This window comes from Telopea speciosissima, chromosome 10 (genome assembly GCF_018873765.1).
Source record: "Telopea speciosissima isolate NSW1024214 ecotype Mountain lineage chromosome 10, Tspe_v1, whole genome shotgun sequence".
NCBI classification, from domain to species: domain Eukaryota; kingdom Viridiplantae; phylum Streptophyta; class Magnoliopsida; order Proteales; family Proteaceae; genus Telopea; species Telopea speciosissima.
In genome coordinates, this window is record NC_057925.1 from 19,539,925 (window position 1) to 19,554,375 (window position 14,451).

Below are 14,451 nucleotides of genomic sequence, written 5' to 3' on the forward strand. Positions count from 1 at the left end.
CAACCGATTGGTCTATTGCGTAGAGGGAGAACCACAAGATCCCATGTATTATTTTTCCCCAGAGCTTTCATCTCTTCCATCATAGCCGTTATCCACTTTGTATCTACAAAAGCCTCCTGTGTCACACCCCGGAACCACCCCTAGGAGGATCTGATGCCTGACCCGAATACTCGAGGTATTCAGACACCTCCAGGATCCAAATGCAGTAAATACAAGTCATAAGCAACCAAAAGATTAAAATATAAACAACTTACATTGTCAGAGGGCGCCCAAGGTTCACTGTTTACAGAAAATTCTAGTACTTCAAACTACTTACTAATCCCTACATTCGGTTACATTTTACACACACTTCCCAAAAGGAAAAGTAACCTACCTAGTATTTACAATGGATTTCCATCCATCAAAAGAATGTACGGAAAGAATAAAAAGAAACAGGAAGTCGGTCTACATTATCAGTCCCTATTCACCAGACATACTTGGATCGTCCAAGTAATAGGGGTCACACCCCTCTCTGTCTATATCAACATATGGATCGTCATCATAACTCTCCGGCTCGAAACAATCCTCCCTGTCGCCATGATTTCCCCCTGCAGTATCATCTAAAAGAAAAAGAGAAATTCCACAGGGGTGAGCTCCACTGAGCCTAGCAAGTAAAGATAGACCACACACATAGAAGCATAAATCCTAAATACATGATTAATTTTAAACCTAATTTTATTTAACAAGCAATGCCTAAGTCACTAAGTCAATGCCACGCCAACAACTCGGGTAACGATCTCAATTCCTTCCCATTTCCCTGACATGTACCTCAATTGTTACATGGGGCCCACATCGGTCGTCGGTACGATATACCTTCCTGTGGATAGACCCCTGATAATCATAGCCTGGACCCCACCCTGTTGGTAAAGGTTGTAGCATTAAGGAAATGACATCCCTAGCCATGTGCAACTAAATGACATCGTACAAGGTGTACAGTGCTCCCGCATCCCATACTACGGCACACCATACCACTCGTTTCTAAGCCGACTACAGCGTCTATTCTAACACAAATATTCACAAAGCATATTTCACAGTACGTAGTTCGTGTTCATAAATTACAAATAACGGAACAATAACTATCACATGTAAAACTAGAATTGAAATATGCAAATAAATATTGACAATTGCATCCAATAATGAAATCAATCATTCCTAAAACAATCAAGCCTATCCCACTTACTTTGTTATGTTTGCGTTTGCGAGATTGAAATAGTCCTCGAGACGGTTGCCGATAGGTTCCGATGACCAAATGATTACTCCCTATAATTATTAAGTCACACAAGAGTTATTCCCTTTTACTAAACAGGGATCAATTTCCCAGAATAGAAGACAGAACATGCTACCTAACTCGAAGTGGTATTTTAGCCCATTTATGTGCAGGAACAGTGCTTGGGTCCAACCGGGGTAAAATGCCCCAAAAACCTGAACCGGACTCTTGGGTGGATTCTGGTCCGAGTCCACCTCTGGGTCCACCTAAAAACAGCATAGGTGTGGACTCTTGTTACGGATTCTGGCCTAAGTCCACCTCTAAGTCTACCTGAAAATAAAATAGGTGTGGACTCTTATTATGGATTCTGGCCTGAGTCCACCTCTGAGTCCACCTGGAAACAAAATAGGTGCGAGTACTTATTATGGATTCTGGTCTGAGTCCACCAGGAAACAGAATAGGTGCGGGCTTTTATTATGGCAACTGATCTGAGTCCACCTCTACTGAATCCGAACTTCTAAGATTTGAGCCTCCTAACTTGATTTCACTTGGGTTTTAAGCCATATGGGCTTGGGGAAAAAGGTCACTAAGCCATCTAGGGTCATAATACCCTACTCTTATCAAAGGATTTATTGGATTCAATGAATAAATCATTCAAAAAGATTCAAATCTAGGGTTTACCATTAAAACTCCTAGATTTAAGTGAGAGGTTAAATGGAAGGTCAAGAGTGATCATAGAGATGATTTAGCTATAATTTCCATAGATTTCTAAAGGAACTATCAAGGATTAATATTGGATGAGAGAATAGGTTTGACAAATCAGCCATGGGGCTTTACATAAAAATGGAAGAGAGAGTGAGGTTTTTACCTACAAAACCGAAATTAAGCTCCCAAGTTCTTGCTCTTCTTCTTCTTTCTTTTCCTTTTCTTATTTTTTTTTTTAGTAGTATAGAATGATTCAATCGTTTGAGTCTTTTATCTAGATAGGAGAATTGGCCCAAATCTCATTAAAGACACCTCCACCTTGCATGTGCAAGGTGGCTTTGTCCACCAACCCATTATTTCTTCCTTAACCACCTCCTACTTCACCAATAAGCCACCTCATGCTTCTCCATTTGTCCAACCAGTCACCTCATACTGCTCTATTTAATTAAGTAATACAACATAACCCATGTACTATATATATACATAAACACCACATTATTATATTATATAAAACTTATATTAAAATAATATTATAATACATCTTAATATACAGTAACACTATTATTATATAATCCTATTTAATTTAAATAACATATAATAATGTACTACACAAAATTCTTGAAATTTCGTATCCGACCCGCATCGGATATAAGGTCAGATCCAAGCCTGGGTGTAAATCCGTGCGTGACTCTGATATACCTTGTTGTTCAGCCCACACCGGACTCAAGGCCGGACCCAAAACTCTGCTTGCATCCTTTCTTGCCTCTGATGCCTTATTTATAGCTTTTTGCTTATGAAATCCAAGGGCTTTCCTCTGGGGATCTTCCCCACTTTCTCTAACACACTCTCGCCAAAAATATTTAAGTTTAAAATATCAACACGGCTTATGCTTGTCAGTTAATGGAACTTACCACGATCCGTACATCTGTCGATGGGTTTTGCAACTACACGGGGGAGGTATCCGACGTTTTATCGGTAGATGTCGTATTGACGCAAGGATTCCATCTTCCTCTTCTACCTGCTCAAACACCCAACCGACATTCCATAACGAACACGGTGCTACGACCTCGGGTTCCGGACCTACATTCGGATTCGGGTTAGGGTTCGGGTAAAAAATATGCCAAGCTGTAACATTTATCAAGCAATGGGAACACAATTGAACCTGAGCACCGCCTTTCACCCTCAAACGGATGGACAATCTGAAAGGACCATATAGATGCTCGAGGATATGTTCAGAGCCTGCGTGTTGGAAATGAGGGACAACTGGGACTCACACATCCCATTGATAGAATTTGCTTATAACAACAGCTATCACTCCACTATTGAGATGGCACCGTATGAAGCATTGTATGGCAGGAAGTGTTGTACACCTCTGTATTGGGACAAAGTCGGAGAGCGGCGTATGCTGGGACCAGAGCTAGTTCAGGCTACCTGTGAGAAGGTGGATATGATTAGAGAGAAGATAAAAGCAGCTCAGTCGAGGCAGAAGAGCTACACCGACATAAGAAGGAAGGATCTCGAGTTCCAAATTGGAGAGAAGGTATTCCTTCGGGTATCTCCGACGAAAGGGATCATGCGGTTCAGCAAGAAAGGAAAGCTAAGCCCTAGGTACATTGGACCCTATGAGATTCTCAAGAGAGTCAGGGCGGTCGCATACCGACTGGCATTACCACCCTCGTTGGAAGGCGTTCACAACGTGTTCCACATATCCATGTTGAAGAAGTATATACCGAATCCAGCACACATTTTGACTACTGAGCCGGTACAACTCGAAGCGGATATGTCATATGAGGAGCAGCCCGAGGAAATATTGTGGCGTAAGGAACACAGGCTCTGCAACCGTACTATCACCTATGTTAAGGTACGGTGGAGAAACCACACGATCAAAGAAGCATCTTGGGAACGCGAAGAGGAGATGCGAGAAAGATATCCTCACCTTTTCGGCTTACAAGGTACGTCAATTTCGAGGGCGAAATTTCTGTAAGGTGGGAGGAATGTTACAGCTTGGCATATTTTCGACCTGAACCCTAACCCGAATCTGAATGTAGGTCCGGAACCCGAGGTCGTAGCACCGTGTTCGTTATAGAATGTCGGTTGGGTGTTCGAACGGGTAGAAGAGGAAGATGGAATCCTTGCGTCAATATGACATCTACCGATAAAACGTCGGATACCTCCCCCGTGTAGTTGCAAGACCCATCGACAGATGTACGGATCGTGGTAAGTTCCATTAACTAACAAGCATAAGCCGTGTTGATATTTTAAACTTAAATATTTTTGGCGAGAGTGTGTTAGAGAAAGTGGGGAAGATCCCCAGAGGAAAGCCCTTGGATTTCATAAGCAAAAAGCCATAAATAAGGCATCAGAGGCAAGAAAGGATGCAAGCAGAGTCTTGGGTCCGGCCTTGAGTCCGGTGTGGGCTGAACAACAAGGTATATCAGAGTCACACACGGATTTACACCCAGGCTTGGATCTGACCTTATATCCGATGCGGGTCGGATACGAAATTTCAAGAATTTTGTGTAGTACATTATTATATGTTATTTAAATTAAATAGGATTATATAATAATAATGTTACTGTTTATTAAGATGTATTATAATATTATTTTAATATAAGTTTTATATAATATAATAATGTGGTGTTTATGTATATATATATATATATATAGTACATGGGTTATGTTGTATTACTTAATTAAATAGAGAAGTATGAGGTGGCTTGTTGGACAAATGGAGAAGTAGGAGGTGGCTAAGAAGCATGAGGTGGCTTATTGGTGAAGTAGGAGGTGGTTAAGGAAGAAGTAATGGGTTGGTGGACAAAGCCACCTTGCACATGCAAGATGGAGGTGTCCTTAATGAGATTTGGGCCAATTCTCCTATCTAGACAAAAGACTCAAACGATTGAATCATTATATACTACTAAAAAAAAATAAAAAAAATAAAAAGGAAAAGAAAGAAGAAGAGCAAGAACTTGGGAGCTTAATTTCGATTTTGTAGGTAAGAACCTCTCTCTCTTCCATTTTTATGTAAAGCCCCATGGCTGATATGTCAAACCTATTCTCTCATCCAATATTAATCCTTGATAGTTCCTTTAGAAATCTATGGAAATTAAAGCTAAATCATCTCTATGACCACTCTTGATCTTCCATTTAACCTCACTTAAATCTAGGAGTTTTAATGGCAAACCCTAGATTTGAATCTTTTTGAATGATTTATTCATTGAACCCAACAAATCCTTTGATAAGAGTAGGGTATTATGACCCTAGATGGCTTAGTGACCTTTTTCCCCAAGCCCATATGGCTTAAAACCCAAGTGAAATCAAGTTGGGAAGCTCAAATCTTAGAAGTTCGGATTCAATAGAGGTGGACTCAGAGGTGGACTCAGACCAGAATCCATAATAAGTACTCGCACCTATTCTGTTTCTAGGTGGACTCAGACTAGAATCCATAATAAGAGCCCACACCTATTCTGTTCTCAGGTGGACTCAGAAGTGGACTCAGGCCAGAATCCATAATAAGAGTCCACACCTATTCTGTTTTCAGGTAGACTCAAAGGTGGACTCCGGCTAGAATCCGTAACAAGAGTCCACACCTATGCTGTTTTCAGGTGGACCCAGAGGTAAACTCAGACCAGAATCCACCCAAGAGTCCGGTTCAGGTTTTTGGGGCATTTTACCCCGGTTGGACCCAAGCACTGTGCCTCCACATAAATGGGCTAAAATACCACTTTGAGTTAGGTAGCATGTTCTGTCTTCTATTCTGGAAAATTGATCCCAGTTTAGTAAAATGGTATAACTCTTGTGTGACTTAATAATTATAGGGAATAATCATTTGGTCATCGGAACCTATCGGCAACCGTCTCGAGGACTATTTCAATCTCGCGAACGCAAACATAACAAAGTAAGTGGGATAGGCTTGATTGTTTTTGGAATGATTGATTTCATTATTGGATGCAATTGTCAATATTTATTTGCATATTTTAATTCCAGTTTTACATGTGATAGTTATTGTTCCGTTATTTCTAATTTATGAACACGAACTATGTACTGTGAAATATGCTTTTTGAACATTAGTGTTAGAATAGACGTTGTAGTCGGCTTGGAAACGAATGGTATGGTGTGCCGTAGTATGGGATGCGGGAGCGTTGTACACCTTGTTCGATGTCATTTAGATGCACATGGCTAGGGATGTCATTTCCTTAATGCTACAACCCTTACCAATAGGGGTTCAGATTATGGTACTAAATCTCGTTTCGTTTCGGTGTTTCGGTCTGACAGAAATTTCTGAGATATCGAAATTTCGTCGAAATATGGTATTTTTCTGTGGGTGAAAAATGCCAAAAATGACCGAGATTTCCGAAAATTTTGAAACAAGATGACCGAAATTACCGAGATTTCCGAAATTTCCGAAACGAGATGACCGAAATTTCCGAAATATTCGAAATATTGCATTTTTTCATATCGGACTTGCGTTTCGTTTCGAACAGATCGAGATACTCGAAATATTCGATATCTCGACCGAAATTTCGTGAGTTTTAGTACTATGGTTCAGGTGTTGGTGATCATAGCCCCTTGTTCCGAGGAGTACATGCCGGGGTAGGGTCCAAGCTATAATTATCAGGGGTCTACCCACGGGAAGGTATACCGTACCGACGACCGATGTGGACCCCATACAACAATTGAGGTACATCTCAGGGAAATGGGAAGGAATTGAGATCGTTACCCGAGTTGTTGGCATGGCATTGACCTAGTGACTTAGGCATTGCTTGTTAAATAAAATTAAGGTTTAAAATTAATCCATGTATTTAGGATTTATGCTTCTATGTGTGTGGTCTATCTTTACTTCTTGGGCTCAGTAGAGCTCACCCCTGTGGAATTTCTCTTTTTCTTTTAGATGATACTGCAAGTGGAAATCATGGAGACGAGGAGGATTGTTTCGAGCCGGAGAGTTATGATGACGATCCATATGCTGATATGGACAGAGAGGGGTGTAACCCCTATTACTTGGACGATCCAAGTATGTCTGGTGAATAGGGACTGATAATGTAGACCGACTTCCTGTTTCTTTTTGTTCTTTCCTTACATTCTTTTGATGGGTGGAAATCCATTGTAAATACTAGGTAGGTTACTTTTCCTTTTGGGAAGTGTGTGTAAAATGTAACCAAATGTAGGGATTAGTAAGTAGTTTGAAGTACTAGAACTTTCTGTAAACAGTAAACCTTGGGCGCACTCTGACAATGTAAGTTGTTTATACTTTAATCTTTTGGTTGCTTGTGACTTGTATTTACTGCGTTTGGATCCTGGAGGTGTCTGAATACCTCGAGTATTCGGGTCAGCCATTGGATCCTCCCAGGGGGTGGTTTAGGGGTGTGACATCCTGTCACTGCTGTGGAATAGGAACAGAGGAAAGAGAAGACACAAAAACACGATAGGAAGGAGAAAGGGAATTATATGAGACAACATGAGATATGGGGTGTTGAGTAGAAGTCCTAGTACCTTTACAAAGAGCAATAGATAACTCTGGATCGAAGGAGGGCGATGGGATGTGTGAAGGAGCCATAGTGGTAGTGGTCTCGACTTGCTTACTGTTGGTTTCGCTCCGATAGACTTGACGATCTGGTGATCAATTTGCTTCTGGAATCTTTCAACCTAGCGGCTGACAGACCTTGAATAGGCTCCCCCTGAACCTTAACAGTATCTGAACCAATCTCCTCCTGAATCTGAACCGGTGCCTAGTCTTGAGGAAGATCACCTGTGGGCAGTGAAGGAGAATGTAGAGGGAAAGGTCGACAATCGCCACATCTACATTATCCATAATGTGGAACTCCCCCTGAAGAAGTGGCGATGAGTAATAAGCCAAGGATGGTTAAGTGACTAGCCAAGCCTTCTATTTACAACAAAGTAAAAACAGAAAATTACAAGTATGCCCCTGTTGCATATATATATATATATATATGAACCTTCTATCGTAGTTTGTAGTAGACCCTTAAATTTTTGTAGAATGATTTATTGTATTTGAACATGTTCCTCATGTGGTAAAACGAGGTTTACTTATGTATCTAATCATTCCTAATTCTAAAAGTCCCACTACTTTAAGATTATGTACGTACTTATTTCACAACCATTGTAACAAACTCAAAAACATATTAAATATGGTAAGCAAATTCTATTTCACTTCCTGGTCAGACAATACTGGAAAATTTTCCACCTCCTAGCTTCCATATGTTGTGGGCCCCACATGTTTCCATATTACTTTGCATCAACTCTACTTCCAACAAACACCCAATTGGAAGTTTAATTTTATTTGCTACTTCACTACATTTCCAAACGAATGTGGCCTAAAAGGTGATTATGGTGAAAATGTTTGAGAAACATGTAACTTAATCAAATCAATGAAGATTTAAACTACTATTAAAAAATTGGCATTATTCATACATCTGGCAAGTTATGCATACTTAAAATGCCAGATTTTACAAATAAGCACAAAATCCAAAAGGAGCTATGGCACAAGAAGACTCCTTACATCAACTGTACTGCCATGGCTGGAGGAAACCACTTCTTTAATTTTTCAAATTTTGCTATTCCTTGAACAGCAGTGACGGGAATAGCAAAGAAAATTGTGAGAACTGTTGCTGCAGCAAAAACCCCGATTTTGTGGAGCAACAAAAGGCCATGTGGAATAGCTAAATTATTCCATAGTACTTCCCTTGGTTCCGGAGCTTGTTCTGTGGTCCATAAAAGTGGATTAGGATGCTGTTGAGATTGGGCAGCCAGCGCAGCACCACAACGTGTCTTGAATGATACAAATGCTGCAGGCAACTCCTGAAAATGAAACAATAATGAAACAAAAATCTTCTATCCAAAGTTAGATCTATGAAAAATAAAACCAACATGGCAGAACAAACTAGGGCGAGAAATAATTTATTTTCTCCCTTTGCAAACCCAATGACTTGATACCAAAAAAAAAATTAGGAATAAATGCAAAGCATGACTAAACCAAAAGGCATGGTTGTTTTATCATAGCATACTATCCGAGTAACGTACCACCAAATCCTCAAGATCTTTCCCATCATGTACCATTTGATAAGCTTGGTAAGTATAAGGATAGTGTTTGGAGAAGAAGTGACCCACACAACACCCATGAGATGTGTGTTCATTGCAAAAAGGAATTTCTCGAACTAGAATAGTGAACTGATCAGGACGATTCTTAACATTAGAAAGGAGTTGAATCCTTTTCCCTAATATCTCATTATACTCCTGGAAATCGAATAGAATAAAAATCAGAAGAACGAAGACCACATGAAAACAAAAGGTCAATGCTTAATGATTGATATACAAGATATTCCAATGTTCTATTTCCATAGCACGTAATCTAATATCTCATTATAGTCCTGGAAATCAAATAGAATAAAAATCCGAAGAACGAAGGTCGCATCAAAACTATAGGTCAATGCTTAATGATTGATATACAAGATATTCCAATGTTCCATTTCCATAGCACGTAATATACAAGTCATCTTCATTTCAGCAAAGCCATAGAAAGTTAAAGGAAACAATGTGTGTTTTCTAGACCCACTGAAAAAGCAAGGTTTAGATCCAAAGCTCATGACATTTGTAAGAATTTATGGTTGAGGATGTTTCTAAAGGAATTAGGATTTGTTATATAGGGACAAGTTCATGGTACAACAGAGTAACTATTAATAAGTACAACATGACAGATATTGGGGATGATAGGCATTTCATTGAACATAAGCCTGAATGCAGGGCATTTTCCACCCATAAGTAATGACCACAGACCAATTGATTGAAAACTTAGTAAAGCAGTAGCTGTTCATAACATTGAACATTAGATCTCACAAGCCTGAATGCAGGGCATTTTCTACCCATATGTAATGACCACAAACTTAGTAAAGCATTAGAAATGTTATTGTCATAAGTTACAAACTTGCGTGAGAAGTTCACCATGAGTTCTCATTCTCTCTTCTTCTTCATTCTTTTACTTTCTCGTCATTTTCATCACTTCTTCTTTGTTGTCCTCTAACATTGAACATTAGATCTCACAAGAAACAAATAGACCAACTCCAACCTAAAGTGAAGAATCTACTAGCCCCTCTTTTGTCAATCATAAGTTGTTTATTATGCATCTGTTTCAGTCTAAGAAGCTATTGAAAAAAGCTCCTCTCCAATTGTAAACCCATCCACAAAGATCTCCACAAGGAGATCCTAACAGGCAATTCAAATGTAACTTTCAACTTCTTAACACATGTCCAATGCTTCTTATATTGAGGCATCTATTATATATAGGCTCCTTTACATCTGATGCAATCTGAAAATCCAGATTAAGGATCTCACATGCAAGCTGGCCCGATAATCAAATCTCAGATCAGATCTGAGATAAAGGAAGCAACTGCTTTGTTAAGGGAAGAAATCAAATTCATGGAAGAGCAGGGAAGAGAGATGAGATTGATCTTCTTGGAAGGAAGAAGAGAGAAGAAGAGAGAAGAAGAGAACAGAAGAGAAAAGAAGAAATCAGCTTTGGGATACCAATCCCGTATGCACTGCTCAACAACACCAAAACTCTTAGAAAAAAACTCAGTACATAAACTCAAAACAGAATTCTATCTAGCTATTAGGTATCCTAATCTAACTCAAACACTCAACTTAACTACTAATCCTGTGTACTTGTCATTATCCCCACTGTTTAGGCTTATAAATTAGGCCCATTACATCAATAAACCCACAAATAAGAAACCTAAGGTCTATAGAACCCAACCATGGGCTAAAATAAAGTTTTATGAAGCCCAATTAACCCAACTGGACAACCTTAACTACATCAACATCTTTTTTTTTTAGTTTTGTTCTTTTCATTTGATCTGATAAAAAGGGTGCATTCACGACATAAAAACATAACTATTCTCTTGAAAAAACAAAATATACACCTGCATAGATGGACATTGATATTCCCAGGTTGACATTGAGAGGGGGATGAATCAGTGCACACCCACTCTGCAAGGCACACTCTCTCCAAATATCCAGTTAAAAAGCACACTCAAAACAGGATTCTATCTAGCTATGTCCATGTCAACAAATGTGCTCGGTCTAGGGTTGACCCCAAGGCACTCAAATATATTTTCCTTGGATATTCCTCCTCTACAAAGGGGTATAAGTGCTATCATCCCTCTTCTCGAAGGAGACTTTTCTCCAAAGATGTTACCTTCTTTGAATCTATACCTTTCTTTACTTCTTCTCAACATCCTCTTCAGGGGGAGAATAGTGGAAATGAAGAGGCTGTCTCTATCCCTTTTCTCCCACCTTTGCCTACTTCTCCATTTCTGTTTGATATTTAGAAACACAAAGAACGAGCTGTTGTTGATATTGATACTCATTTTGGTGTTGATGCTAGCAATGAAAAAAGTGTTGTTGATGCTAGCAATGAAAACGTAGTGTTGTTGAAAATGGTTCTAGTAATGAGAAAGATTACCACATTCAGTACAAAAAAGGTGAATGCTTGAAGAGTAAAGGATAGAAGACCTACTAAGAGCCCTCTTTGGATCCACATCCTGAGCTACATCCTCCTCAGTCAGGTAACATCTCTTCTCTTCCTTCTGATTTAGACCTTCCCATTGCTACTAGAAAAGGAAAGAGAGCTTGTACTAATCCTGTAGCCTAGTTCATTTCCTATAATGCTCTCTCCCCTACAGATGTTGCCTTCACTTCTGCCCTCTCTTCTATTTCCATCCCAAAGAATGTCACTGAGGCCATGCCTGACCCAGAGTGGAAGCAGGCCATGTCTAAGGAAATGGCGGCCCTTGAGAAGAATTGTACTTGGAAACTGGTTGATCTTCCCAGGGGAGAGAGTTCCAGTTGGATGTAGATGGGTCTACACAGTCAAGTACCGATCAGATGGTATAGTTGAGAGATACAAGACCCGGTTGGTGGCTAAAGGCTATAGTCAAGTGTATGGGATCAATTATCAGGAGACAGTTGCTCCTGTGGCAAAGCACAACTCAATAAGAGTTCTTTTATCTTTGGCAGCTAATCGAGATTGACCATTGTATCAGTTGGATGTGAAGAACGCTTTTCTCCATGATGATCTAGAAGAGGAAGTGTACATGCAGACTCCACCTGGCTTCAAGTGTCCTTCAGCTAAAGGGAAAGTGTGCCTGCTCAAGAAGGCACTATATGGTTTCAAACAGTCCCTAAAGGCTTGGTTTGAGAGGTTTAGACAGGCCATTTTGAAAAATGGTTATTCCCAGAGCCAAGTTGACCACACTTTATTTGCCCGGCGAGGTAATGGTACCATCATAGCCCTTATTGTCTATGTTGATGATATTGTTGTGACTGGAAATGACAAGGCTCAAATAACTAGGCTGAAGACCTACTTGGCTCAACAGTTTGAGATTAAAGATTTGGGTACCTTAAAGTACTTCTTGGGGTTAAAGTTTCGAGCTCTAAGAAGGGAATAAATATATGTCAAAGGAGGTATGTCCTAGACTTATTGAAAGAGACAGGGATGTTGGGTTGCAAACTAGCAAACTCTCCTATTGATTAGAATCATAAGCTAGGAGAAGATTGTAGACCTTCCCTTGTTGATGCAGGGAAATACCAGAGGCTTGTAGGGAAATTGATCTACCTCTCTTTGACTCGCCCAGATATCACCTATGCAGTTGGGGTGATGAGTCAGTTTATGCATGCCCCCAAGAGTGGGCACCTGGATGCTATTTACCGGATCCTCAGATACTTGAAGTCCTCTCCAGGAAAAGGTCTCCAATATGCCGAGAACAATCATTTGAGAATTGAAGGCTACACTGATGCTGATTAGGCTGGTTCAGTTTCTAACAGACGATCTACATCTGGCTATTGTACTTTTGTGGGTAGTAATTTGGTCATATGGAGGAGTAAAAACCAACCAATTGTGGCTCGCTCAAGTACAGAGGCAGAATTTAGAGCTATGGCTCATGGAGTATGTGAACTTCTATGGTTGAGACGTTTGGTCCAAGAGTTGGGATTTGATACTGAGGCACCTATAAGACTCTATTGTGATAACAAGGCTGCCATTAGCATAGTCCACAACCCTGTGCAACATGATAGAACAAAGCACATTGAAGTAGACCGACATTTCATCAAGGAGAAGATTGACTCCGGATACATTTGTACTCCTTCTGTTAAGACAGGCGATCAGTTAGCTGACATCTTTACCAAGGGGCTCATCCCTCATCAGTTCAGTACCCTGTTATGCAAGCTGGGAATGTATGACATTTATTCTCCAGCTTGAGGGGGAGTGTTAGAGTTTATGTAATAAAAGTAGTTTGGGCATTAGTCTAGTATCTTATTTTCTTATGTTGTATTTCCTAAGTTTGAAGTCATCCAACGCTTTAGCTTTGTTACCCTTCCATCTTGTCTCGTGGAAACAAGCTATATTTATCCTCTGTTTCCTCATAACATCTACCAACTCCAGGCCCTTACCCGTTAAGGATCCAATGTTCCAGGAAGCTAATTTAATCATATGCTTCTAGGCTAATATATTTCCTCTCACTTGCCATTGTCGATTTATCACCACGTTCAGGCGTCGGCACAGCACATCACTTACGGGGGACATCCTAGTAAAACTAGGATGGAAAGACATGAGATCAAGAGAAAAGAGATCATAACACAAAAGGATCCATGCATGATTGACAGAATATATTAAAGTGTCGGCTGCTGACCTAATGCACCATTATAAGATAATAGATAATATATATATAGAATAGATAAGTAAGTATATACAAAAGAGTAGAAAGGAGAGGGCACCCCTAATGCATAAAAAGGCACTCTCAATGGTAACGCAAGGCACAATGATGGTAAAGTAGTGTTTAAAACTAAACTCATTTTTATAATCAAAACAAATATTTTACCGCACTTTTGGTTTTTAGCAATGTTATACCATATTAAGATTTATGGAATTTTTAGATTTGAGAAAAACCCCAGAAATTTGAAAATTTCACCTACCACCAAAAATCCTGTTTTTTATTCTTGAACTGGGGGGTTGACTTTTTATCCTTTTGGAATTTGATTTTTTTAACTATTTTTATTCAATTCAAATAAGGGGGTATTTGCTTATTTATGAATAATATCTTAATCTTAAGTAAATGAAATACACAGATCATTTACTTAGGTGATATTTAGCATAAATAAGGGCCAAACCTAGGTCGATAACACTAAGGCATTCAACACCACTAAGGCAGCAGTCACCTAAGCCCCCAAAATCCACCTGGACGCCTAGGCGATGCCTTGACAACTATTCTTTAAAGATTTATTATTATTATTATTATTATTATTATTATTAATCCACCCGGACGCTTAGGCGATGGCTTGACAACTATTCTTTAAAGATTTATTATTATTATGATTATGATTATGACATTATATCACCATCATCACCATCATCATCAATGATTGCTACTCAGTATCGACAATAGGTCCGAAAAAGTATCTAAAAGGGTGACATTTAGATATTTGCACCC

General features: G+C 39.5%; 1 protein-coding gene and 1 long non-coding RNA gene across 5 annotated transcripts in view; one reads left to right on the top strand and one right to left on the bottom strand.

Moving 5' to 3' along the window:
- LOC122641495 overlaps positions 1 to 9,179 on the top strand; it is a 36,904-nt gene extending 27,725 nt beyond the window's left edge. Inside the window, exon 4 of the long non-coding RNA XR_006329917.1 lies at positions 9,166 to 9,179. This is a non-coding gene — a long non-coding RNA (uncharacterized LOC122641495). The remainder of the gene's footprint in view (positions 1 to 9,165) is intronic.
- The window catches only part of LOC122641494 (CSC1-like protein At3g54510), an 84,137-nt gene that overhangs the window by 49,393 nt on the left and 20,293 nt on the right, over positions 1 to 14,451 (bottom strand). For 3 of the 4 annotated variants that reach the window (XM_043834750.1, XM_043834752.1, XM_043834749.1), the window contains exons 4-5: positions 8,993 to 9,205; positions 8,472 to 8,770 (exon numbers count right to left, since the gene is read on the bottom strand). In XM_043834750.1, the coding sequence (XP_043690685.1) occupies positions 8,472 to 8,770; positions 8,993 to 9,205 (512 nt within the window). The remainder of the gene's footprint in view (positions 1 to 8,471; positions 8,771 to 8,992; positions 9,206 to 14,451) is intronic. The other variant, XM_043834751.1, reaches the window with a different exon arrangement.